The sequence below is a fragment of the Saccopteryx bilineata genome, chromosome 5, assembly GCF_036850765.1.
Source record: "Saccopteryx bilineata isolate mSacBil1 chromosome 5, mSacBil1_pri_phased_curated, whole genome shotgun sequence".
In the NCBI taxonomy this organism is placed as follows: domain Eukaryota; kingdom Metazoa; phylum Chordata; class Mammalia; order Chiroptera; family Emballonuridae; genus Saccopteryx; species Saccopteryx bilineata.
The window spans coordinates 261526073-261552941 of NC_089494.1; the positions used below are offsets into that span (position 1 = coordinate 261526073).

At 56.3% G+C, this 26869-nt stretch overlaps 1 protein-coding gene across 4 annotated transcripts in view; it reads left to right on the plus strand.

Moving 5' to 3' along the window:
- Positions 1-26869, plus strand: part of STK32B (serine/threonine kinase 32B) — a 246237-nt gene that overhangs the window by 201977 nt on the left and 17391 nt on the right. For all 4 annotated transcript variants that reach the window (XM_066280589.1, XM_066280593.1, XM_066280591.1 and 1 more), the window contains 3 exons: positions 6473-6562; positions 16376-16479; positions 25547-25663. In XM_066280589.1, the coding sequence (XP_066136686.1) occupies positions 6473-6562; positions 16376-16479; positions 25547-25663 (311 nt within the window). The remainder of the gene's footprint in view (positions 1-6472; positions 6563-16375; positions 16480-25546; positions 25664-26869) is intronic.

The following is a 26869-nucleotide window of genomic DNA, read 5'->3' on the forward strand; positions in this document are numbered from 1 at the left end:
GCTGTCATGGTCAAGGAGCTTGTGGCCTGGATGGCAGTTCTCGGGCATGACCGCCCATCACCCAGGAACTGTGAAACACATGGAAGCCAGGGCCCCACGACAGAGGCCAGTGCTGGGTGGTGAGGCTTCTGTGCCCACCGTTCCCCCTTCCTCTGCCTCGTCACCAACCTCCGGGCATCCCCGTGAGCCCCCACCAGGGGCGTGGCGTGCCCCCTCCTCTTGGGAACTGTGAGTAACAAGCTATCTTTCTCAACAGCAATCGCCCCCTCATCTGTTGGCTTTATTTACCTCCAGTTTCTATCAGTAGACTGTATTTCAGAGCACTCATTAATTGGACGCACTTCAAAGAACTGCCTCTCCATCTGTCACCAACAGATTTGTTGATAGAATGTGACGAGTGCTCCCCAAAGTGGCGGTGGCCAGCAGCACCGACACCCCCTCCTCCCTGGTCACAGCACTGATAGGCGGTCTCCATGTGGCCGGAGGAAGAGGCTGCAGGAAATGACCACCTCGGGCATGTCTTGTTCCCGAAGCCCCAAGCGCAGGGATTGGAGCCCCTGAGAAGGAGCCGGGGGGAGCCACCTGGATAGTTGGGGACAGAGGTGTTCCTGCTGAGTCTGAGGAGCTGACAGTGTGTGTGTGTGGGGGGGGGTCCTTGTTCTGGATGGGATTCCAGGGGTTTAAGGACCAAGTGTAGGAGTGCCATGTAAAGCTATCTTGGGTGCCCTGGTGGGGGTGCGGGAGGGTGATTCTTCCCAGAAGGCTGCTGGGCGGGAAGTTTCTACTACAGTTAGATGTCATAGGAGAATCTTCAAGTCCTGCAGACCCAGTGAAGGTGGACAGGAGCCTCTCTGGTGGGTTCTGTGGGAAGGAGCGGACGAGGCACAGCCAGCAGGCTAGGACTGGTCAGTCCGAACAACGTCAGGGGCTCTGAGGCCAAGGGGCTGCCCCAGTTGCTGGCACCTGGCCCTGGGGTGACCTGAGGTCCCCAGTAAAGAGCCCCCGTGTGAGTGTCCTCAGGGTGACGTAGCAAAGTCCCGTAAACCCTGAGGCTGAGACAGCAGGAGCTACTGTCTCGTTGTGCAGGGAGCTGCAAGCCTGACACCGAGGCGTCAGAAGGCCCCCTGACTTGTGGCAGCGTGATTCCCGCCTTCACACGGCGTCCTCGTGTGTGTCTGTGGCCACATTTCCTCTTTCCGTGAGGACACCAGGTGTGCTGGGTCAGGGGCCCACCGTACTTCAGAGTGACCTCACCGTAACTCATTTAATCTGTGACAATCCTATTTCCAGATAAGGGCCCACCCTGCGGACCTGGGATGGGAGGTTAGGACTTCATTCTACCATCGAGGGGAAGAGGCACAAAGCCACCCATCACAGCCCTGTCTTCCCCGTGTGGGGCTTTAGCAAGTAAAAAATAGAATGCCAAAGTGGCAGATAGAGGCCAAGGTATCAGCTTCATTGCTGATCAAAGCTTGAATCTGTGTGAGTCAAAAGGACCCCAGAGAGAGGAAGCTTCACCACCCGGACCCCGCACCAGAGTGGGGTGAGGGGCTGCCAAGGTGAGACGGAGAACGTGGGGGACCAGAGGGCCCGCTAACAGAAAATCGGGCAGATCTACACCGAGCAGGACGGGTTGGTTCACCCCAAACTGACCCTTCACATAATCACCCCAGCTTCACAGGGCAGTGCAGACGGGCTGGACAGGGGTAAGGAGGTATGTAGGTCAAATCCTTCCTTGTCAAATTTTTATGCTTCTGCACACGGGTCAAAATTCCAGCTTTGAATGATAACGATCATCGTCATTGCTCACTGTTTGCAAAGCCATGTTGCATGACAGGCTGGAGGCACGATGCCCTGGTTTCTGGCCCCAGGAAGCACGTTTGTGCAGAGAGGAGCCCTTCCACCCTGGAAAGGGTCAGGGAAGGTGACCGGACCCCACAGGAAAAGCGGAGAAGTCTTGCCATTCCTATTTCTGGGTGGAGGAGGCTCCATCACTGGGCAGCTGCTTCTCCTTAGCCCCTCTTACTCATCTGGGCTTGAGTGTTGTCGTCGAGAGAAAGTGTTAGGGCCTTGGGGTCACGCCCACTTGGGGCGTGAATTCTGGATATGGGACCCTGGATTAGAGAGTCACTTCCTCAGCCTCTCACACCATGGGAAAGGTGACAAGAAAATGTCAACAGAAGTCCTCTCCCAGCAAAACCCCTCTCCTCCCGTGATCCACTGAGGCTTGCTTATCCCTACGTCCCCCCCCCAAAAAAAAACAGCCTCTCCTTTCTTTCTACTTTCTAGACCTCCCAAGTGTGTCTTACCAGCAGGAGCTAATTCTTCCAGAACCCTAGCTGCAAGGGAGTCAGGACATTTGGTTCCCGTTTTCCCGGCCCTTGTGCTGCAGGAGGTCGGGAGGAGCAGGCTGGAAAAGGCCGCTGAGCCCGCAGGGAGTCTGCAGCCCGGCATCTTCACAGCGTCCCTGCAGAGAGGGGGTCCTGGCTGGGAGAGTGTTGTGAAACCTCTCTGCAAATGCTATTCGTTGTGATTACTATGATGGCAAAAAATCACCTGCCCAGCACAGAGTGGGAGGGAAGTGCACGGGAGCCTCCACTCTGCGGCAGTCTCTGATGAACCCAGGAATCTAGTGGCTCTTAACACGAAGAGCCAGGGACCCAGAGAAAGGAGGGAGGGAACGGAACTGATGGGCTCTCTCAAGAGCCTCAGACGAGGTGGTATCCATGCTGCCTCGAATCAAAGGGGGTGCGGGTGCCAGGCAGGCTTTAATGGAATCGTGACCAAGCTGGTGTTGTTCCACCAGTGCCCCCAATCTCAGCACGTGTGCTCAGGGCGTCCCAGGAGCATGGGCGTCTTCTACGCGGCTCTCCTGCACTGTTCTCGTCTGTGCCGGCGAGGCTGCAGCGCAGGGGTTCCTCTGAAGGCCCTGCTTGCCTTCCCATTAACCAAGACACCGGAGGGAGTCCGGTCAGACAGAACAGAGGGCAATCAGAGGGTCGTTTTGCCCCTTATCAGGCAGAGGCGTGCTCCGAAATGGGCCACCCCCCTGCTGCTGTGAGCCCATGAAGCCTGGACAAACTCCTGCCAGGGGATTTGATTTGGTTTCTTTTCCCATTGGCTGCGTCCTGCAGAGGGTCCTCTGTGATCCCCATGAAGATCGGGGAGGAGGAGGGCCCAGGCGCGTGGTCCTGAGTGTTCCATCACAGGAGGGCCATCCCAGAGGTGCAGTTGCTATTATCAGTGAGCCTGGGGGAGCCAGGGCAGCTGGACTCCTGACCCAGACTTCACCTCTCTTGGGCTTCCGGATCTTTCTTTTCTTCAGTGCTACTCTGACGTCTGGGTTAGACCTGAGGTGGACCTTGTAAACCAGCCAGGGTGGGAACAGAAGTTCACAGGAGACATGACCCCAAATTCAAGTACGATGAGAGGGAAGCAAGGGAAGGGTAACCGTGGGCACAGCCAGCCTCTGGTGACCGCCTCCCTCATCCTGACTCCTGCTCCCTCCAGCTCCCTCTAGTGGCCACTACCTCAGCCGCCACTCCCCGGGAAAGCCCTGGGAGGCATGGCAACGCGTCTGTGTGGGTGGCTTCCAGGAGGCAGATCTAGAGAGAATTCACTCTGCGCCCAAACAGGGCCTGCCCTTCAGCGTCGCAGGTCCCCTCTGAGCAGACGCATGGAGTCCCAGGTTGTGCCTATGTCAGTCCCACTGAGACAACAGTGCTTCCCCATTGGTTGGGTAAACACCCACCCACAGGGTGTTATTATTTCACCGCGGGGGCTAAGCGGAGAGGGAAAGGAAGTGGCACGGTGGCAAAGGAGTAGATAGTGTGCACTGAGCTGCGGAAGTGGGTTACAGGAAGGCCCTGGGCGCTCTGTCCCCAAGTAAGTGGGTACAGTGCCGGGACCCATCACGGTTACTGGTGATGTGGTGCTTGACATGGATGAGTCTGTGTGCTGGCAGTTAGAGGTCCGTGCTGAGGGTGGTGGGTGGGGCTTCAGCCCCGCGGAATCTCCGCCCCCTGCCCGCCCCCCAAATAGCCTTAAGCAATCAAGGGTGATTTTCAGCTGGTATAGCTGATGTCTGGTGGAAGATGGCTTCAGGCAGGGCTTAATCAAGCTCTGGGCACCATGTCTCTGCTATCCTTGCAGTTTTAGCTTCGCTATGGAGGGGCTTCATCTTCAGGCTGCCTCTCTTTGTGGAAGCACATGACTTCTTGGGGTTCGTATCATGCTAGACAAAGACAGAGAAGATAACTTTAAGTAATTCCTGAAAAAAAGAAGACTCGTCAAAGAGACCCAAACCCAAGCCTTCTGGCTTGGAGTCTGTGCACCCAGCCACTGCCCCATACTGCCTCCTGCAGATAGGACTGTAGGTGGACGGACCGCCCTGAGGCTGGAGCAGGCTGGAGACATTCTAGGGACTCTACCTGGGTGGGGACCCTGTGCATCTGCCAGAAAGGGTTCCCAGCAAAGTCCTGGCTGGGTGACATAAGCTTCATCCGCAAGCACCCGGTGGGGCTGGCAGACCACTGCTGAGCCCCCCGGCTGTATCCCCCGGGGCCCCAGTCAGGGTTCTCGGCCGCGCCCGTCACACGTCAGTGCTGGCAGCTGAGCTGAGCTCTGGGGTTTGTACGTGGACCGGCTGCTGCTTTTTCTGTCCACCGTGGCTGATCACATCGGACACGCCTCTCCCAGGGGGCCCTCAGCAGGCCTCCTCTCTTGGAGGTGTCCTCCAAGTTCCTGCAGAGCCAGTTTTGTGCATGCCACCCGCCTACATATGAAAGTCCCACCATCCCAAACACAGCTCAGGTGTGAAAATGCTACCAGCTGTGTTCACAGGATGTGAAGACAAACAGAGAGGAAGAATTGGGAGTGCATTTATATCTGGTGTTCAAGGGTCTCGGAGCTGGGGGCTTTTATGCTCCAGATTCCCTGGAGAGCCCATACTGACCATTCAGGATTCTCCTCCCTCTCCTCCTTCCCTTCTTCTCTTTCCCCCATTCCCCACATCCCGTCTCCAGCCCTCTCCTCTGTCCCTCTCCCTCCCTCTCGGATTGCTGGAACACCTGTTTGTAGGAGCACCTAGCCTATCCATGTCCCATTAGTCTGGTTCGAAAGGGGTCTCAATCCCCCCAGTCCCTCCCCACTAAGTTTCTCAGGTACAGCCCTGAGGCCCCAGTGACCGCAGCAGAGTGACAGGAGAACAAGAACGTGCCCTGGGCATGAGAATCCTGTCTGCATGCTCCTACCCCAGCCGTGGTCACTTGTACAGTTTTCCTGACACAGGGAGTCTGGGTGGACCTGTCTTCTTATTTAGCAGGAGCTTTTGCTCTCGGGGTCAGTGCCTCTAAACTTTTAATCCATAGATATTTTTATCATGCCTTCAATATAAATGGATTTGTTTATTTATAGGAAATATGCGTGAATGACCAAGAAATGTGTGCTATAAAACTGCATAGAAAAAATATATATAAACATCTAAGTTCTACTCTTAGCAGTTTTCAATTTTGTTATCAGTTATAGTCTCCATGTTGTCCATTACATCCTCGGACCTCATTCATCCTACAGCTGAAGGTTTGCCCTTCACCAGCCTCTCCCCATTGGCCCAGCCCCAGCCCCTGGCAACCTCTTGCTTCTCTGTTTCTGTGAGTCTGCCTTTCCTATAGGCTCCATGTGCAAGTGAGCTCCTGCAGGATTTATCTTTCTGTATCCGGCATATCTCACTCAGCATAATGTCCTCCAGGTCCAACCATGCTGTCACAAAAGGCAGGATGTCCTTCTCTTTCTTGGATGGATAATGCTGTGTATACATACCACATTTTTATCCATTCGTCGGTTCACAAACATTTAGGTTGTTGGCCCTGGCCGGTTGGCTCAATGGTAAAGCGTTGGCCTGGCATGCGAAAGTCCCGGGTTCGATTCCCGGCCGGGGCACACAGGAGAAGCGCCCATCTGCTTCTCCACCCCTCCCCTTCTCCTTCCTCTCTGTCTCTCTCTTCCCCTCCCGCAGCCGAGGCTCCATTGGAGCAAGGATGGCCCAGGCACTGGGGATGGCTCTGTGGCCTCTGCCTCAGGCGCTAGACTGGCTCTGGTCGCAACAGAGCGACGCCCCAAATGGGCAGAACATCACCCCCTGGTGGGTGTGCTGGGTGGATCCCGGTCGGGCGCATGTGGGAGTCTGTCTGACTGCCTCCCTGTTTCCAGCTTCAGAAAAATACAAAAAAAACCCAAAAAACAAACAAAAAAAAACATTTAGGTTGTTTTCATATCTTGGCTACTGTAAATCATGCTAAAAAAAAAACCCAACTCATTTTCAAAGCATCAGATAAAGTACAAATGCAAGTCGATGTTCTAATAGTTTCATCTTGCACGGCACCTTGCTGACCACAGCTTCCAATCACACCAGGGAAAACTAACCGGCTGCTGGAAGCTCTTGCTAACTGGGGTCTCTCTCTCTCTCCCTCTTCAGGACATGTTCACATCACAGACTTCAACATCGCGACTGTGGTGAAAGGAGCCGAGAAGGCATCCTCCATGGCGGGGACCAAGCCCTACATGGGTGAGTGCTCCAGGACCCCTCTAGGCTGTGATCTTCCCGGCGGCTGAGGCCTCGGTAGACTCTCCGGCTTCATCCCTGCCCCCAGTGGTTCCCAGTGTGTGCCATGCTCTCTGACACCTTTGGGCTTTACTCACGCTTTCCCTGCCAGAGACACCTTCCCCGCGGTGTCTTCCAGAGAACACCTACCTGGCCAGAGAGCTCGGCTCAGGCTTAGGGGGAAACGAGCAAACAGATCCTTCTTTTTATTATTATTAAAAGGTCAATCCTGTTGCCTTTATAGAACTTTGATTCTTAGGTGTACAATGTATATTTCAGGGTTGTTGTGTGGTGTTTTTTTTTCCATAACATTTGATGGAAACATTATTTTTAGTAAACATTCGGTTTTATTTAGTTTTTTTAAGGACGCCTATTACCTGAATGTTGGGTCTTCTTTGCCAACTTTCAATATCTGTCATTTTCAAATCTTTCTTATCTTTTTCTTCATTGGTTTAAATTCATCTCATTTTTCTTTCTCTTTTTTTAAAAAACATTATCTGTTGTATTTATTTACTATGTGTGCTTTCTAGTGAAGTATTTATTTTCTGAAATAATATTTCTTTATTGATATATTTTTTCCCCTGAGTTCTCTTGCCTGGTTTCTGAGTTTGTAAATTCTAATTTATGTTATTATTCTATGTCTTGTGTAATTTTATTAAGATCTTAATGTCTCTATTAATTCCTGATTGCTGAGTAACAAACCATATCAAAACTTAGTAGCTTAGAACAATAACAATGTATCGTGTCTCACAATTCCGCCATGTAACTGGGTGCTGCTTTGGTTTTTCCTGGGCTCGCTCATTCGGCTGGGGGCTCAGCTGGGGGCTGGGCTCAGCATGGACAGCTGAGATAAATGGGTCTCTGTCTGTGTGTGGTCTTTCCTCATCAAGGGGAGCAGAGGGGGCCTGCTCACGTGGGCACACTTGTCTCAAGAAGGAGAACCCGATTCCCACACACTTACCAAGTCTCTGCTCACCTCACATTTCCTGATGTCCCATTGGCCAGAGCAAGTCACATGACCAAGACCAGGGACCCTGTGGGAGGGGACTGCGTGGACATGGGTACCTGGCGGCCAGATCCATGGGGGAACCAGCAATGTACCCGTCCACCACACTGTCCCTAAACGCTTCGGAAATAGTCGGTTACCGTGGGGGTCCTTTTGGGCACCCCTCTCTGGTGTGCCTTCATGGGGAGGCGTTCTCTTCTCCGTGTTCTCCTTTGGTGATAAATCTGCATGGATTTTGACTTGGGGGCTCCTCTGTAGCTCTTTTTTTTTTTTTATGTGGGACTCGTTTTCCTGAACTTTGAGAAGATGGTGCATTCAGGGTAGGTTTTCTAACGTAATAGACTGACCCCTTCTGTTGTTTTTCTGAAGCCACAGTCCAGGGCCACTCTCTAGCTGGGACTTCCTGGTTCGGCTCCACCGGCCCACTTGTGTCGGGCTCCGCTCCCTCTCTGGTCTGTAGAGTCCCTGTCCTGCTCGGAGTGGACACAGCTCCCAGCCGTGCCTCCCTGGGCTCTGTCCTGCCAGGGAGCTCTGGCCAGCCGGGCCGATAAGAGGGAGTCTGTGTCCGGGCTGCTCCAGGCCCGGCAGCGGGTGCCGAGGGCCCTCTCCACGCCCCTCTCGGTTTCAGCTGCTGCTCTTGGACTGGCCAGCCGTGGCCTCCCCACCCTGGTGGCTGGGAAGGCTGACTCCTGGTGACCCGTGGGAGTTCCCTGTCCTCTGGTTCATCCTAGACCGCCTCACTTCTGTCCCGGGTTTCTGTTGGTACAGAAACCACCACCTGGCGGTCTCGTCACTGCTGCCAGTTTGTTCCCACCCACCTGCGTTTCAGGGTTTATGGGGACAGCTCAGTTCCACAACCATTGTTGCCCGTGGGGCAGCTATTCACCTGCTCTGCCAGTTTCTATATGTGGATTTGCGGAGATTCGTAAACCATGTCATCGCCGCCCCCTCCTAGAGTTCACGGCTGGGTCATTCATCTTTAACTTGCTCAACACATTCCATAAGTGACGTCTGGCGATGGTCAGTGATAAAAGCGTTACCTCTTAGTATTTACTCTGTGCCAGGCACTAACTGGCGGTAAGAGTTGCCCATCCGTAACCCGATTCCGTCCCTGCAGATATGAAGTAGGAACAATTATTTATTCCCCTTTTAGAGTCGAGGAAACAGGCTGAGGGACGTTGGGTGACTTGCGCAGGTTAACGTCGGAGGTGACAGGCAGGCCCGGGTCAGTGTGGACACTAGAGAGAGTCCGTCACTTCAGATGGTCCCCTGGGGACCCCACTCAGGCTTTCAGTGTGGCGGTCTTTCTGCAGTCCCTTTCCAGAAGGATCCAGAGCTGGGGTGAGCCTGCGCAGGGAGGTCACGGAGTTGAGATTGAGGAGAGAGCAGGTGGGCAGGAGAACGGGGTGGAGGAGGTGTGGAGGCAGCAGGGTGGGTCACAGTGGTGTCCTCTGTGCGAGAGCAGCAGGAGTGTGGGGAGGTGGGGGTGACAGGTTTGCATCTGAGGTGTCTGTGGGAACCTCACGATAGTCAGGTGTTCCCCGACATCTGGAACAATGTGGACGGCGTCCGTGGACAGGGAAGGTCACAGCACTGTGTGTAGAAAACCCAAGGCCATGACAGGGCCCCTCAGGGGACGCGGGAAGCGTGAGGGGCGCCAGCCCCAAGTCCCAGGGAGGACACGGGAAGAGGAGGGTCACCGGCCCTGAGTCCCGGGGAAATCATGCTGGAGGTGGGGGCTGTCAGGTGGAAGTCAGAGCCATCATCTCCAGAGAGGGCTGAGGATAGAGCAATGACATAAAGGGAAGTGTCCCCTTTGGCCTCTGTCACCCTGTGAGTCCTGACTTCCTCTAAGCTATCTCCATAAAGCACATTGGTACACACACACAGGCATATGGATCCTGGACCTCTGGAGAAATTCTGGACAAGAGTGTCCCACCCTGACGTCTCTGCCTGCTTTGCCACCGTGTGCAACAGACTTCTGGGCCCCGGGTTCGAGCCGCCGCTCGGGCTGCCTCAGCCTTGTTCCCAGGCTCCCCCCTACAGTGTCCGAGGCAGCCGGGTCCTGGCCCGCAGCCTCTCGGAAAGCAGACCAGTGGTGGCTGGCTGGCCTCTCCCCACAGGGGCCCCACCTTCCACAAGGAGAAGGAAATCAACACGTACTGTGACCCTGCCACACTTCTGTCATCGCAGTTGACCCTCGGAGATCCACACAAGGGCTCTACATTTACAGAGCGTTCAGGAGGCACAGGGCTCAGACCTGAGTGAGGTCCCCCCGGGCCTTGGGCTTACTTGCCGTCTCGTGGGGCAGACAGATGTGTCGGTACAGATGTCAGCAGGGCACAGACTCCTGGGCAAGGTGACAATTTGGGTTAGACTCAGAGCTCCCTTGTTGGGGACGGGCAAGGAGAGGGCATTTTGGGCAGAGGGAACAGCCAGGGCAAAGGCACATCTGTCTGCAGATGAGGAACCCGGGGACCAGAGAGCCTGTCTCACCTGCCTCGCGTCACACAGCTGGCAACGCCGGGGGCAGGATTTGAAGCCACGTCCGTGTGGATCTGAAGCCTGTGCTTCTGCCACTGCACCGAGCTGCCCTGTGGACGCAGAGTCCCTGTACCATGCAGCCCTGTGTCTCAGACAAGAAGAACGCTTATCGTCCCAGCTGGATGTAGGATTCGGGGCTTCTGGCGTCCTTCTACTCAGAGGAGCCTCGCTCCTGATTAATGAACAGAGGCGCAGGAGGGGTGTTTATGGGATCTAGAGGGCAAAACTGACTCACCACGTGGATGTATAAATATTTGCAGACACGGTAGGGGCTGGCAGTGCCAGACGGGGAGCTCAGCAGTGAGAACGGGGAGAAGGAGGGCTCTCCTAACAAGTCAAATCCCACCCTTCCCGGGGCTGCCACTTCCTGGTGTCAGCTGCGGTGCTGTTGATTTCGCTCAGGTGAGCTGTTCAGTGTAAAGACCAATCCCAGCGCCCAGGATGTTCTAAACATGGATTCAGGGAACAGGCTCCCAGCGGTGGCTCGTGAAGGATGGTCCCGGAAGGAACATTTGCATGGAACTGGATGTTCATTAATTAAAAGAACAGATGGAATTCACAATCAAAGAAAAAAAAATCTCTCTGACATGTGCCGGATAAGAAGTGGCATCATCCCTGCAGCCACCCAGGACCTCAGAGCTGACTCGTCTGGGATGAAAGGAAGAAGCGAACATTCGCTCAGCAAACATTTACGGAGCGTTCAGGAGGCACAGGGCTCAGACCTGAGTGACGTCCCCCGGGCCTTGGGCTTGCCGTCCCGTCTCGTGGGGCAGACAGATGTGTCGGTACAGATGTCAGCAGGGCACGGACTCTTGGGGAAGGTGACAATTTGGGTTAGACTCAGAGCTCCCTTGTTGGGGACGGGCAAGGAGAGGGCATTTTGGGCAGAGGGAACAGCCAGGGCAAAGGCACAGAGGACAGAAACGGCATGGTGTGCTGGGAGAAGCTGGCAGCCTCGTGTCTTCATAGCTGGGACAGAGAATGTGCAGGGGCTGGGGGGTATGACAGGTCGAAGCGCGGGGGCCTTGCACACTCTGCTAAGGGCCCAGGGAACCCGTGGAAAATTCAGTGCTGCAGACGGTCAAGATCAAACCCATGGGATCGGCCTCGTGTGTGGCCTTGCACTGGCCAGGGCGGGTCCCGGTGAAGCGTGATCTTCGCGTGTCTTCCACTTGGTGACTGTGGACATGGGCGAATCTCATTACCTGACGTAATGCACCTAAAGCGCTCAGCAGGGTGAGTGTCCGAGTATTGGCTGCCCCACCTGACAGTTTCCTCATCTGGGAGATGGGAGGAATGATTACACAGATGGGTTGTATGTGAGATTTCCTGGTAGGTCTATGCAAGGTCTATCACCCAATGCCTGACAAATGGTAGTTACACAAACTGATAGCTGACATCGTGACTGTTGTTGCCGTTGTCATCAGACTTAGCACTGGGAGGGAGCTCGCAGTCTATGGGGGTGACAGAGCCTGAACAAATCCTACTTCACACAGGAGCTGGGTCACCTGGGAGGTGGGGGGTGCACAGGGAGGGTCATGGGGCTCGTGCCTCGTCGATACTCAGCAAATGTTAGTTCCCTTCCCCGAGGAGCTGCAGTGAGCACACAGGGATGGTGGTGGAGCCGCCATGGCGATGCTCATACTCTCCTTCTTGAAGGATGGAGGCCAGGGGAGTTTGCAGCCCTCTGTCCCAGAGAGAGTGACAGCCAGCATTCCGACCCAGTCCAGGGAGGCTCCAGCGCTCACTATCTTTCCTGACAACCTGCCACCCATCCACCCATCCACCCATCCATCCATCTATCCATCATCCATCCATCATCCATCTTCCATCCATCATCCATCTTCCATCCATCATCCATCCATCATCCATCCATCATCCATCTTCCATCCATCATCCATCTTCCATCCATCTTCCATCCATCATCCATCCATCCAACAGAGATTTACTGAGCACCTTCTATGTGCCAGGCAGTGTTCTATGGGCCAAAAATGCATCTGTCAACAAACACAATATTTCTGCCCTCATTCATTTGGCTGTTTGTCAAGAAGACAAATCACTTTAAAAATCATCAAGCTGATAAATATATACATACAATTTGAAATGTTTATTTTTGAGGAACAAATTTTAGGCAGTAAAATGCACTCTTTTAGTGTATAATTTTATGAATTTGCACAAACACCTGCAATCATACAAGCACCACTGCAATGATAATATAAACGGTGGTGACCATAGGAGAATTACTTTGGGGCCCACTAAGGCAGAAATCTCCCTGAGCATAAGCGAAGTCAACTAAGATCGTGGGGTCTGTCATCTTCATACAACATCAGGGTGGTTCCCTCTCTCTCGGACCGGCACGAAATGTCTGGCAGACTGGTCCACAGATCACGGAAAGACAAACCATTGACCTGTTGGAAATGTCTGCAAAGCACATATCTGATAAGGGACTGACATCCACAACAGGTAAAGAACTCCAAACGCTTGATCATAAAAAAGCAAACAGTGCAGTACATTAATGGGCCGGTGATTTGAAGGGATGCTCACCAAGAAGGTATACGGATGGCAAACTAGCCAGTGAAAACACGCTCAGCAGCCTCAGTCATTGGGGAATTGTAAAAGAAACTTGCTCCCTACCTCTCAGAATGGCTAACAAAACCCCACAATGACCACAGGGTAATACCCTGGGCTGGCGAGCACTCAGGGCCACTGGGCCCTCCCACAGAGCTCGCGGACGCAGTGTGGTTTCAGTCTCGCCGGAAAACCCATGGGCAGCTTCTCCGCAAGTTCAACACCCGCTTCTAGGTAATTGTCCCAGAGAACTGTGAACCTCAGTTTGTCTTAAAAACCTGTATGCAGATGTTTATAGCGGCTTTCTTCAAAACCATGGTAAAACTAGATACAGCTCCAATGTCTGCCCACGGGTGACTGATACACCAACTGGGCCTATTCCCCCACTGGAGTTCTATGCGGCAATCAAAAGGAACCAGGGACTGAAACACACAAGGACACAGGTAAACCTCAAACGCGTCATTCTAAGCGGGAAAAGCCAGATTCAAACGTTATGGACAATATGACTCCATTTTTGCATGACTTGCTGGAATAGTCTAGAAAACCGATCACTGGTTGCCAGGGGACTGGCGGAGACCTTGTTTCCAAATGAGGCCCCATTCACAAGTGCTGGCGGTCAGTGCTGGGACGGGGCCTGTCGGGGGACACGATTCAACGCACTACCCCCTCTGCTGCCCTCACCTGAGGCCTGGGCGCGGTCGGAGCACAGGTCTCATTGGGTGCTTGAGAGGACGGAGGGGTCGTGGGCAGGGTTCCTTACCCTGGTGCTGGGCACACTGTGGTTGGTGCTGTCCGATCACCCACACGTGGATCAATGGGGGCAGGGATGGCCTCGCAGAACCCACCCTTCCGGCTTTAAATCCATGTGATGCTCTCGCTTCTAAGCGCTATGACTCTGGGCCACTGAAGCAGTCATTTTGGTGGCATATAAACTGTGATATACATGTTGTGTATGTCCTGTCACCAGCTCCCAAGTGTGAAGGGGAGGAGGGGACGTCACCTTCTCTGGAAGAGCAGTCCCAGGCTGCAGGCACTTGTCACTTGGCTGCTCGTGACGGCCAGGATGGAGTCTGTCAGCTGCTGTTTCTCCCCTGAATTCCGGTGGGCTCAGGGCTGCCAGGCACAACAGGGGTTTACCGGGAGCACCTCGGCACTCAGGGGCCCGTCCCAGCCTCTGGCTCCGTCCCGGCCCGTGGGCTGGCCCCGCAGCCGAGAGGCCCTGTGCGTGCTCGGGGGCACCGTGTCACTGCTCCTTCCGGGCACCCTCCGCACAGGGGAAGGGGCGAGCGCTCTGAGGGTGAGGACGCGAAGGGGGTCCCTCTAGGTTGGAGCTCAGCTTCGGGCTCAGGGTGGGTCCCGGTGGGACGCAGATGACGGCACGGCTTGGCACCGGCACGTGCTCGGAACTCAAGTGTTCGCCCGCCAGACGCGGCATGAACAGGTGGGACCAGCACCTTCGAAGTCTGCTGATCTGGGACGGACAGGAAGGGGCCGGCAAAGCGACGCTGAAGATGGCGAACCTGGGGTCTGGAGACCGATGAGGCCGAGGGGGCTGAAGCTGAGGGTGGCCCCAGGCTCCTGGGTGACAGGGTGGACAGTGGGGAGGCCGAGCATGCCAGGAACAGGGGTCAAGTCACAGTTCTGTTCGTAAAACTCCTGCCTAAGCCCTTGGCATGCGCTGTCTTGTTTAAGCCACCTGCAGCCCTAGGGCTGATCATCATCGTCCCGCTTCTCCAGAACTGAGGCAGAGGTCAGTGCTTGTTAAACTCAGCCCCAGCCACACTGACCTGCTCCCTGTTTGGGCACCTGCCCTGCTGGAGCCTTTATAAGGCTCATATAACCTAAAGGGGCCATTTCCGCCACTCCCAGTCATGTCTGCCCCCCCCCCCCCCCCCGTTAGACCAGGTATGCTTTTGTACTTAAGGAAATGTTGATCCCTGGGCCCTGGCCAGTTAGCTCAGTGGCAGAGCTTCGGCCTGGCATGCGGGAGTCCCGGGTTTGATTCCCGGCCAGGGCACACAGGAGAAGCACCCATCTGCTTCTCCACCCCTCCCCCTCTCCTTCCTCTCCGTCTCTCTCTTCCCCTCCTGCAGCCAAGGCTCCATTGGAGCAAAGTTGGCCTGGGCACTGAGGATGGCTCTGTGGCCTCTGCCTCAGTTTCTAGAATGGCTCTGATTGCGGCAGAGCGATGCCCCAGATGGGCAGAGCATCGCCCCCTGGTGGGCATGCCGGGTGGATCCTGGTCGGGTGCATGCAGGAGTCTGTCTGTCTGCCTCCCTGCTTCTCACGTCAGAAAAATACCCCCCAAAAAAGAAATGTTGATAGGAAGTTTATTTCGAACAGGAACTCAGCCAGAGTCTGAGACACACCTCAGCTTTGCCCTCCCAGCTGTGTGACTCCACCCACGCTGCTGTCCCTCTCTGAACCCCATCTAAACAGTGTGTCAGATGATGACGTGCCCCTGGGAGCTGTTGTGAAGACAAAAGAAGAACCCAGAGGGGAAAAGAAGGTTCTCAGCTATGAGATACATGGAGAGGCTCGTCAGAAGGCAGGTGGAACTTGGCCGCTGGTCAGGTTGAAGGGCCCAGCTGGCAGCCCAGAGCCCCAGAACTCAGCGTCTGAGCCTTCCCTCGTCTGCCTCGTCCAGCCCTTCCCGTTACCACGCTGTCTGAATGCCAGTCTGACAACCGAGTCCAGACGTCTTTAACCACGACACCTTGTGGTTCCCTGGGACAGGTTTTGACGGTTCTGACAACTGTTAAACGGAATTGTGCCTGCAAATTAATTTGCTAGAAATAATACACATTTCACAGAATTTCCCTGGAAGCCAAATTGAGCAATGAGATCTTAGCGTGCATCCTGGCCAAGTGAGGCGGGGTAGTCTGATGAGAGGAACCGTCACTCCGCACCCTGGGCAGTGGAGGGCCAGGGCCCCGGACAACTGCAGCCCTTACAGAATAAGCGTCCGGCACGCTGGGGCCTCCGTCCCTCACTCCTTTCAAATGGAAGTGAAATGCACACAAAACTCCTCATTTTAAAGCACCGTTTCTGTGGCGTTTAGCACATTCATGGTGCCGTGTGGCCACCACCACTGTCTAGTTCCAGACCACGGTCATCTCCCCGGAAGGACCCCCACCAGGCAGCTGCTCCCCACCTCCCGGCCCCCGGAAACCCCCAGTCTGCCTTCTGTCTCTGGACTGACTGGTTCTGGGAATGTCACGGGTTAGGGTCCACCGCTGCTAAAATAAACTTGCTCCTGAGATACGGAGCCAGTATATCTAAACGTCCTGGGTGACCGGGACACCGGACCCAGGGTTGGTCCCAGAAGCAGAGAGACATTTACCCAAGTTCTCAGCCCCTTGGGATGCGGTTTCTTTATCTGAACTCAGACTCCGCCCCCTCCCCCCAACCCCCCAGGCAGACGGCACCACCGCGCAGGGGGGGCAGCCCACGTACAGTCTGCCCGGGTGGTCACGCCGGCGTTTCCTGTGACTCCCGCAGCCTTTCCCGAACCATCTCCTGGCTAACGGAGGGCAAGAAACACGTGGCATAGTGCATGGAGTGCTGGCCTCATGGTTCCTGCCCCATGTCCCCTCGGCAAGGGGCGGGGAATGTAAAGTGGGACGTGCAGTGACCTTCTCTCTGTCCTGTCTTTGCAGCCCCGGAAGTGTTCCAGGTGTACGTGGACGGAGGCCCCGGGTACTCGTACCCTGTGGACTGGTGGTCCCTGGGCGTCACGGCCTACGAGCTGCTGCGGGGCTGGGTAAGACGCCCGCCTCTGCGGAGGACACGGGGCCACGGATGTAGGGGCTCAGGGCGTACCGGGCGCGGCGGGTAAGACGCCCGCCTCTGCGGAGGACACGGGGGGCCATGGACGTGGGGGCTCAGGGCGTACCGGGCGCGGCGGGTAAGACGCCCGCCTCTGCGGAGGACACGGGGCCACGGACGTAGGGGCTCAGGGCGTACCGGGCACGGCGGGTAAGACGCCCGCCTCTGCGGAGGACACGGGGGGCCACGGATGTGGGGGCTCAGGGCGTACCGGGCGCGGCGGGTAAGACGCCCGCCTCTGCGGAGGACACGGGGGGCCACGGACGGGGGGGCTCAGGGCGTACCGGGCGGGGCTGGGTAAGACGCCCGCCTCTGCAGAGAACACGGGGGGCCACAGACGGGGGGGCTCAGGGCGTACCGGGCGCGGCGGGTAAGACGCCCGCCTCTGCGGAGGACACGGGGGGCCACAGACGTGGGGGCTCAGGGCGTACCGGGCGGGGCTGGGTAAGACGCCCGCCTCTGTGGAGAACACGGGGGGCCACGGACGGGGGGGCTCAGGGTGTACCGGGCGGGGCTGGGTAAGACGCCCGCCTCTGTGGAGAACACGGGGGGCCACGGACGGGGGGGCTCAGGGAGGACCAGGCGCGGCAGGTAAGACATCCGCCTCTGCGGAGGACACGGGGCCACGGACATGGGGGCTCAGGGCGTACCGGGCGTGGCGGGTAAGACGCCCGCCTCTGTGGAGGACACGGGGGGCCACGGACGTGGGGGCTCAGGGCGTACCGGGCGCGGCGGGAGTCGGCACGCCATTCTGCCGGGCCGGCGCAGGGAGGCGGGAAGGGGCACGGTGTGAGGAGGCGGCGGCCGGGTGTCAGCTCTGGGGTCCCTGAGCATTAGCGAGCTTCTGGTCCAGCCCCTCGCTGTGCGCGTGGGAGATGGCTGTCCGGAGGGCAGGGTCTCGGGCTAGGGTCAGCCGCTGCTCCACGGCAGCTCAGACACCGGGGGCCCCTTGGCCGGGTGATTTCAGACGCTGGCCTCTTCCTACCTACACAATACGACGTGCCCCAGACTCATTTTCCAGCTGGGTCGGAAGTCCTATGGGGTACAGACCGTGCGTGTTCCCCATTTTCTGTCCTAGCTCAGTGTCCAATAGACACGGGGCATTCAGCATGTGTGCAGTTTCACTTTATTGCATTTAAATGTACCGGCTGGAGATGCCGAAGGGAGCTAATTTGGCAACTAATGGCTCACCATTTTATTTGAGCAAAAGGAATTGTGACAAGCTGACTTTAGGGCATGTTTTCTCTGCGGAAGGATTGTTTGAAAATGATGCCCCTTAAGTTCTCGGGACCCACTGTCCCCTCCGTGCGGCGGGGACGAGAGCAAGCAGCCTTTCCACCTGTTCTGTGCGGCCGCTGTTGTCACTTCACTTAACTCTGGACTGGGGCGTGTGGCTCACGGATCACTCGCCTTTCTGGCTCTGCGGTTCAGCGCAGAGCGGGCAGAAAACCCGTTTCTCCCGTGGGCTGTGGTTTTAGGTTGCTTCCCGGTCATTTGTGTAGGAGCACATGCAGGCCAGCAGGCACGGCTCCGTGATGGCAGGGGTCCCTGTGCACGGTGACCACGGGGGGTGAATGAGTGAGGAGAGCAGTTTATAAATCATCAAAGCTCTGTGACTACAAACAATTATTATCACCCTGTATGTAATTCAAGCAGCTATTAGCTGCTTTTGATCTCAATTATTTTCCCCGAATTCCTCAAAAAGGTAATTGCCACACATGGTGTTTTTAAATTGCAAAAAAAAAAAAAATGTGTGTGTGTGTGTGTATGAATTTCTTCATTTCCTCAAGCTCTGAATGAAAAAGGGTGATCTCCTGCAGGCTTGCTTATTTCTGGCTGGTTCCTCTGTCGCCTGCTGGTCCCACTGACACACATCCTTGAAGGAGAAATATGAGGGTCCACGATATTTGGATGAACCAGAGGACACAGGGGTTGGCCGGACGCTGGTTATCTTACACAATCAGTCGTACACACGCCCTTGACGAGCCGTTGACCTAAGCATGGTTGGGTGCTCGCCAATACAAGGGACATTCTCTGTCATTCCTCTCGGGTCAGGGCAGCCAGACATTCACCATGTTTGCTGCAGAAAACCCCAAGGATGGAGTGGTTCTTGGCTGCTTGAAAAGTAAACTGTTTCATTTTCATTCACCTGGGCTTTCTGCTCAGAGATCCAAATGCCACTTTCCGAGGAAGAGGGGAGGCAGGAGGAGGGAAGAGGGGAGGCCTCGGGGTAGGGACAGTCACTGGAGAAGCACGCCTGCTCCGTGCTGGGGTAGACCTCCCCCCCCCCCTTGCCCCTGGACATTGGTCGGGCCTCATCTTCAACTCCAAATGCAATGAGTTTCTGCATATGGTTTAGCCTTTGTTTTTCATGCTGGAAAGCGTCCTGTGTAGTCAAAAAGCTATGCTGAGAAAACACTCGTATATATCCACGGACTATGTAAAATCCTCCCTCCTCCAAATGCCTCCAGCACGTCAGTGACGGCATCCCCAGTAGATAATTGCCCTTGATTCCCTCAAGGTTGGGCAGCTCCTTCCCTCCAAAGGATGAGAGTCATGGTGGGAATGTTCCAGTATGTGTTCCAAGTCCTCAGCGTTGGCAAATGTCAGAAGTGCAAGATGGGAAACTGATGGCATGCACATGGCTTGCCGGCCAGGGACCCAGGAATCCTGCAGCCCTAACGCAGAAAACGGACATCTGTCTCCAGACCCTCTGTGGGGAGAGCAGAAAGATGGGGTGTCTTCGGTGGGCTTCACATCTCCACGCAGAGAGTCTCTGAGCACGGCTGGGCCTGGTAGCCAGGGACATAAGAGAGACCCAGCTTCTCTCGGAGCCCAAACGGGAGTCTCAGTCCTCACCCCGCAGCCCTGCTGCTCAGTGAACGGGAAAGACCTAAGAAAGTGCCACCTGCAGAGACCCCTCTTAGAGCACAGGTGTCCCCGGGCCTGTGTGTGACCTCACCCCTGATTAGAACAGCACAGGAGTGGTGTGAGGAGATTCCCACCCTCTGACCCAGAGAAGGGACTTAAGGCTTGTAGCCCTGTCATTGTCCCTGCACCTACCCGCCTGTCCGCTGGTTTTGCTCAGCACCTAGGGAGTCCTTCCCTCCAGCAAGAACCCACTTCATTTCTGACAGCTCGCCTAGCTAGAAAGATTTTTCCTCTTACCCAACTGAAAGCTGCCTCCTGGTGACATAGTCCGAGGATCTGAGCGGAGTCCGCCAGTTCAAGCCCCCGCTCTGCCAGATGCCCCGTCAGTGCGCTGAATTAACCAAGGCCGATAAACAGACCCACTGCTCAGAAGGGACCCTTATTTGTCAACTGAGAAAGGAGATCTACCCAACGGAGTCACATGGAGAATCGGTTTGTTCTGATGATGCAGATTGCCCTGCACGCTGACTGATAAATAAATGGTCAGCACCGGCTAAATGTTAGCTCCCGTCCCCTCCTCGGCATGCCTCCCACCCCAGGGGGCCCGCTGGACACCGGCTCCTTCACGACGTAGCACCTTGCAGCGCGGGAGACTGGTCCTGGGAGGGAGGCTGCGTCAGGCCCGGCTGCTGACCCTTAGCGGGAAGGGGAGCAGAGGTCTGCTTCCCAACACACGCTGGGCATCTCGGTGCTGTGGCTCTGCCTCCGTCACGTAAGTCATCTGAGCCCTGGCTTCCTCTGTCGACGGGGATTCTGAGGCCTCCCCGCAGGTCACTGTGGGCAGAGCCCACGCGGTGGCTGGGGCGCAGGAGCCATGCCGGTGGTTATACATAAACACACACGTGACTCGGGCCCAGGAAGAGGCAGGGAGAGAGCTGCTGACCTGTGGTTCAAGGGGCAGGGAAGCGTTTCCGAGGGAGGAGCGCAGGACCCGGGCACCTAGGAGTTGCCGGACGGAACAGCGTGAGCACACACAGGGAGGACCACAGACGCTGAGCCAGCAGACGTCTGAGACTGACCGCCAGCCGGGGACGGTCTCCAGAGCACCCTGGGGCCAGCGGCAGGCACCGGCCTCCCCTCCAGGCAGGGTGTGCCGTTCGTAGCAGCAGCATGGCGGCTAAGACGGGTCTGGGCTTTGGAATCGCACGTTTCAGGGCTTGCGTTCTAGCACAGTCTCTGAAGGACCCGGGGCGAGCCGTTTCTTGTCTGTCAAACAGAGGGACAGTAATTACAGTCGCAAAACTCAGGGTTCCTCCATACCAGCGGTTCTCAACCTGTGGGTCGCGACCCGGCGGGGGTCGAATGACCAAAACACAGGGGTCGCCTAAAGCCCTGTGTTTTGGTCGTTCGACCCCCGCCGGGGTCGCGACCCACAGGTTGAGAACCGCTGCTCCATACTATGTACGTTCGGGTAGCTCTCTGTGGTGGCAGCTGTCCCGTGCACCACACGGTGTTTAGCAGCAGCCCTGACCTCTTATCTACCCACGAGATGCCTGCAGAAATCTCTGCTTCCAGTTAGGATAATTACAAATGCCCTGAACGTCGCCAGCTGTTCCCCGGGGGACAAGACTGTTCCTGGGTGAGAACCACTGCCACAGAGTGATCAGAAGGGTAAACGAGGTCCTGGGTGTCAGGCTGTCGGCACACTGTATTGCACAGGGCGGGCTCTCCTTTCAGGCAAGGGTGGAGCCCCAGACGCCCCCTCTAGGGTGCTGTGAGGAACTCACCCTCTCAGCTTCTCCCCGGCCACCTCCCTGACCTGGTGCGACCCTTGCATTCGGCCCCAGTCAGCACTGCTTGGGTTTGGGCAGACAGAGAAGGTTGGAGGTACAGAGAGGCCAGTGGCTGGTAGAGGGAAGGTTTGAGGAGCTCCCCCTAGAGGTTGGAGTGCAGAACTAAAAACCCTTGGGTGTCTGCAGGGTGGGTGGGCTCCGCTGGTGAGTTAACCTGAGAAAGATAACAGGCTGTCCTTGAGTCAAGCACCGCCATTTTGTCCCTGGGGAAAGAAGGAGCACTGTACCAGGAGTCAGAAACCTAGGAGGAAGAGGACTTTGCGACTTCCTCCTTCTGATCTTGTATCTCCAGAAAGGGAAGGAAAGACCTCCCGGATAGGTCGGTGGTTTTCAGGCTGTGTTTCTGGGAACTCTGGGACCCTGCAGAGGTGACTCAACCCTGCGTAGGGAAGGGGCCAAAGGTTTCTCCAAGCCTTGCAGGTGTGCTAGCCCGAGGGGCTGTTCTTCACTCATCTGTTCTGCCTCTGGGGTTTCGAGTAAAAAGATTGTGATGACAAAACATTGGCTTAGATGGTCCCCAGGGTCGTGCTCAGCTCTGACAGTTAAAATAACAGGTCTGAAGAAAGTCTTCTCTTTCTACCATTTTTTTGGTAAATGGGTACTTGTTGTAAACTGGGTTTCCCGGAATAGAGACCCACCCACTGTCCGCTGTGAGCACATCCAGGGCCCTGCTGCTCACCCCGCTCTCAGCAGCAGTGCCTGTAACCACTTCACCTTGTAAACACCTCCTTGGTTTCTGAGTCACACATCCTGGGGCCAGCAAGCACTGAGCATCAATAGAATTGTTTGCTCCAAGCAGACGGAATATTGATCTTAGTCTCGCCTGCCCCCTGTGTTCTTGTAGGAGGCCCTGGGTTTCTCTGCAGCCACTCAGAGGCAGGCTGAGCCTGGAGCCCAAAGCTGTAGGACTTACTCTGGGCAGGTGTCCCAGCCTTTTATCGAAGTGCGTGTGCCTGCTGTTACCATGGTCATTGTGATTGAGGATGGTCAGGTTCCCTCCAGAAGTTAGAGGCAAGTATGGACAGGGAGACGGTGCTCGCTTGGAGGTCTGGCGGGAAAACCGAATCAATGAATGCCTTGAACTACATGAGAGGGAAACGGAGAAGGACAAGGAAGCCTCTCACGGTCGTGGCTGGCTGCTTCCCCGGTTGGGTGGCCAGGTTCACAGGCTCCAGCCGTGTGAGAGCCTGGGTCTCCGTGAGATACTGGAAAAGTCCTTTTTCATCTCCCAGATCCAGTTTCCCAACCTTTCAATGAGGAGCTGGGATGGCATCGTCTCCCCAAGCCCTTCCACCTCTGGCAAGTGGGTGGCTGAGGGAGCCTGGGGCGGGGCAGGGCGGGGGCAGGGAGGAATGGTTTATTGAGAGACCAAAAAATGGAAAAAAATATTCTGAAGAGTCCAAAAAACTGAAGTCTCAGCCCGTGGCCCACCCCCAGGTGGCAGCCGGAGCTCTGGTTTCCTGGCCACCCCTCACTAAGACAACGCCCCCTGTACCCGCCCTGGTGCCCAGCACCCGTGCTGAAGTCTCACTTGCGCCTCCCTCCAGAACCATGCTCAGTGCAGTAGGGCCTGTGTCTCTCCTGCTCCCACCAGGCCCAAGCTCCAGGGGGTGCTAGCCAATCACAGGAACAAAGTGGAGAGGCGCTCCCCCCCCATCAGAACTCTGCACAGTGAGGGTGTTGTATTAATGGGCTCTGGTTGCCATGGCAAAGTACCACTGCATCATGTTCTTTCACAGTAACAGAGGCTGGAAGTACAAAAGGTGTGATCAGGGTCGGTCCCTTGCGAACGCTGTGAGGGAGGAGCTCTCCTTGGCTTGTGGACGGCCGTCCCTCTGGTCCTCTTCACATGGTCTTCCCCCTGCGTGTGTCTCTCTGTGTCCTAATCTGCCCCCCTTTTTTTAATTCAGTGAGAGGAGGGGAGGCAGAGACAAGACTCTTGCATGCACCCTGACCAGGATCCACCCGGCAAGCCCACTAGGGGGCAATGCTCTGCCCATTTGGAACATTACTCTGTTGCTCAGCAACCAAGCTCTTCTTAGCACCTGAGGCAGAGGCCATGGAGCCATCCTCAGCATCTGGGGCCAACTCGCTCCAACTGAGCCATGGCTGCAAGAGCCGTGGCTGCAAGAGGGGGAGAAAGAGAGAGAGAAGCAAGAGGAGGAGGCGTGGAAAAGTAGATGGGCGTGTCTCCTGTGTGCCCTGACTGGGAATCGAACCCAGAACCTCCATGCTTCAGAACAATGCTTACCACTGAGCCAACTGGCCAGAGCCTTGTCTTCCCTTTTTTTTTTTAAGAGGTAAAGACCTCATGTTAACTTCATTATATCTGCAAACACCTCTTTTCCTAATAAGGTCCTGTTCTGCAGTACTGAGAGTTAAGACTGCAACTTATGGATTTGGGGGGGGGGGCACAATTTGGCCTGTGACAGAGTGGTCAGTGGGGAGGTCTGGGTCCATGCTGCTTGGGCTTCCAGCTTGGTACCACCCCTCCCCAGCCCCCACGGTGCCTCCGAGGTGTCGTGTGTAACACAGTCATACTCACAGCAGCTAACTCCTAAAGGTCCCGTGAGTGTCCCTTTAGTCGTGTGTCCCTTACTTCACGACTGCTCTCACTTGATGTCCACGCTGATTATTTCTAACTCTGGCGGTTGTTACTGGTGATGGGCCGAGGGTCTGGCAAATGCCACAGCAGGCCGCAGGCCGCGGCTTCGGGTGGCCGTGGGAATGCGCGTTCCTGGGACCATGCTCCGCTTCCCGTTCCATTCAGAGGACGTGTGTGGAGAAATAGGTGAAGAGTGTTCGCTTATCAAGTTTGTTAGCCTTTCTAGGGAGCCCAGGGGCTTTGCTTTTGCTCCTAGGGCAGAAGGGTGAGTTCCCAGTTCAATGAGCAGGTGAGGGAAGAGGCCGTTGGTCAGGAGACGGCCCCTCTGGGGGGGGACACAGGAAGGCACAGGCACACTCCTGCGGGCAGGTGTCTTCTTCAGAAGATCCCGGCGCTGAAGCTAAAGACACTCCTCCATTCCAGGGGATTGCAGCCCGCCTGGGGCTCGGGACCCCCACTCCTTGGGCCAGCACCTCCTCTTGGCAGCAGCCTCCCGGGAATCAACATTCCCTGAGGTTGGGGCCAGTACCTTGTGGGCCGTTCCAGCCCAGTATGGTGTCTGGCCCAGGGGTCAGTGTTCAGTCAATATTCGTGGGTGGTCTGACTCATCCTCCTCTGTGTCCTTGTGCTCTGTGACACTGCCAGGTGGCAGACTGCTGGGGGCCCTGCGTACCCAGCGGAGGGTGATAGAATCGCACCTTTGAGGAGTGCCCCGCAGGAATTCCACACCCGACAGTCAAAGCCACGTGGATTAGTGATGAACCCATTCCTCCAGGTTTCTCCAGGGTCCGTTCAGTTGTTGTACCCCATGAACTTGGAGAAATGACTGCCTATTGTAGCCCTGGGTCATCTGACCCCGATGCAGACCTGGACGTCTTGGACCACAGAGCCAGGCGGAAGGTGAAGAGGCTCTGAGAGAGAGAGAGAGAGAGAGAGAGAGAGAGAGGGGAAGCACTGCTCTTTAGGGGGGAGGGCTGGGGGGAGCCAGCAGGGGCTCAGGTGCTCTCCAAGCTGCTCCTCCAGGGTCACAGTCAAGAAAGCCTTCCCAAGCTTTGAGATGTTCTTAGATGCAAGAAACTAACTGCCCGTGGCAGTGCGCAGGAAACACTGTCAGGAGGCGGAGTGCTCTGTCAAGCCAGGACATTGCAGGCAAATCAGGGTAGGCCCCCTCTTTGTTGCCGGTGAGAACAACAGGTGGAAGCAGCCAGGCCTCCCCCATCTCTGGTCCCACCAGACCCAGACCTGGGCAGTTCCAGCCCTGCTTGTTTGCAAGCAGATCCAGCCCAGGGAGGGGAGGGTGGGGGCTGGACCGTGGGGTTGCTGGGTGCCCAGTGCAGGGCCAGGGTCGATCTCTCTAGGCCACTCTCCACCCCACCCGACCTAAGCCTGGCGCAGGACTCTGGAGTTAGGCTGTGGGTGTGGTTCCTGCCTCTCTCGGCCACTTACCAGCTGTGCGACCTTGTCGAGTCTCTTAAACCCCCCATCGCCTTAGCAGAACACCCACCTGTCAATTCCTGGACTGCCCTGCAGGCCTGGTCACTGGGGGCCCGTGAGTCCGGGCTGCTGTCTGCTGTCAGAGAGGAACACCGACCACTACCTGGAGAGCGTTCCGTCTCTGGTGATGACACAGTTTTCTGTGTCACCTGTTCTGATCCCACCTGTTGTCCCCGCAGAGGCCATACGAGATCCACTCGTCCACGCCCATCGACGAGATCTTCAACATGTTCAAGGTGGAGCGTGTCCACTACTCCTCCACGTGGAGCAAGGGGGTGGTCTCCCTGCTGAGGAAGGTAAGGGGCGGCCGCCAGCCTGCCCAGCGGGGAGCACGGGCCCAGTGCAGAAGGAGAAAGCGGAGTAACCGTGGAAATACAGCAAACAGGGCCCCAGCCCGCCTCACGCAGGTGCTCACCGCCTTGTATTCAAGAGCACAGAGCTGCTGGACGGTGGGGGGTCTGGTGTAGTGGCCCTTCTGTGACCGCAAAGCCCCAGGCTCTTGTCACACCTCCACAAGCTCCAAATACATAGAAACACTTAAGGCAGGTGGCTCTTTAAAATTTTTTTGCTACAGATGGAGTTTTCACTCCCTGAGCTTAAAGAAACTGGGCATCTCCTGACATTTTGCAGGAACTGTCGCTGTGAGCATAAAGCGCGGTTCTCGGGGTGTGCTCCATGGACCCACCGTGACAGCGCCTCCCGGGAGTTTGTTGGAAAGGCAGCGTCTCAGGCCCTGCCTCAGACCTCCTGAGTTTGAAGCCCTGGGGTGGGCACAGCTGCGCGTGTTTGATGAGCTCTCCGGGCGGTTCTGCTGCACGCTCGCTCGATGGCCGTAGGTCCTGGAGCCCTCCTTCTGAGGCTGTCATTCAGCTTTGGTCACCTGGAGCCTCCGAGACGCCGAGAGTTGAATGATGACAGCAGCCTTGGTGGTTATGTGCCAGCGTCGGTTGAGGGACCGTGTGGTCACTTCATTGCTACAAGCCCCGTGGTTCTGTGCCTTTTGTGGCGGTGCTGTCCCACAGTAGAGATGCGGAAACGGAGGCTTAGGACAGTAACATGGTCCCGTCGGTGTCTCAGGGCAGGTAAAGGGCAGAGTCAGGACCTTATCCAGCTCTCCCAGAGCCAGAGCCCGCCCTGCCCCCTCCCCCGCTGCCAGTGACGTACTGAGTGTCTAATTAGGGAAATTGCTCTAGAAGAGACTCACCGACCGCCTGGTTCTTAGGAGCGGCGGTCCTTGGCCAGACTGGTCACTGAACCATGGGGAGCCCCTTGCACCTGCCAGAGCCCGCCCTGCCCCCTCCCCCGCTGCCAGTGACGTGCAGAGTGTCTAATTAGGGGAATTGCTAGAGGAGACTCACCGACCGCCTGGTTCTTAGGAGCAGCGGTCCTTGGCCAGACTGGTCACTGAACCATGGGGTGCCCCTTGCACCTGCCAGTGCCCACCCCTCCCACCCAGCCAATAAGTCAGACAACCGCTTCCCTAACCGGTGAGCCCCCTATAC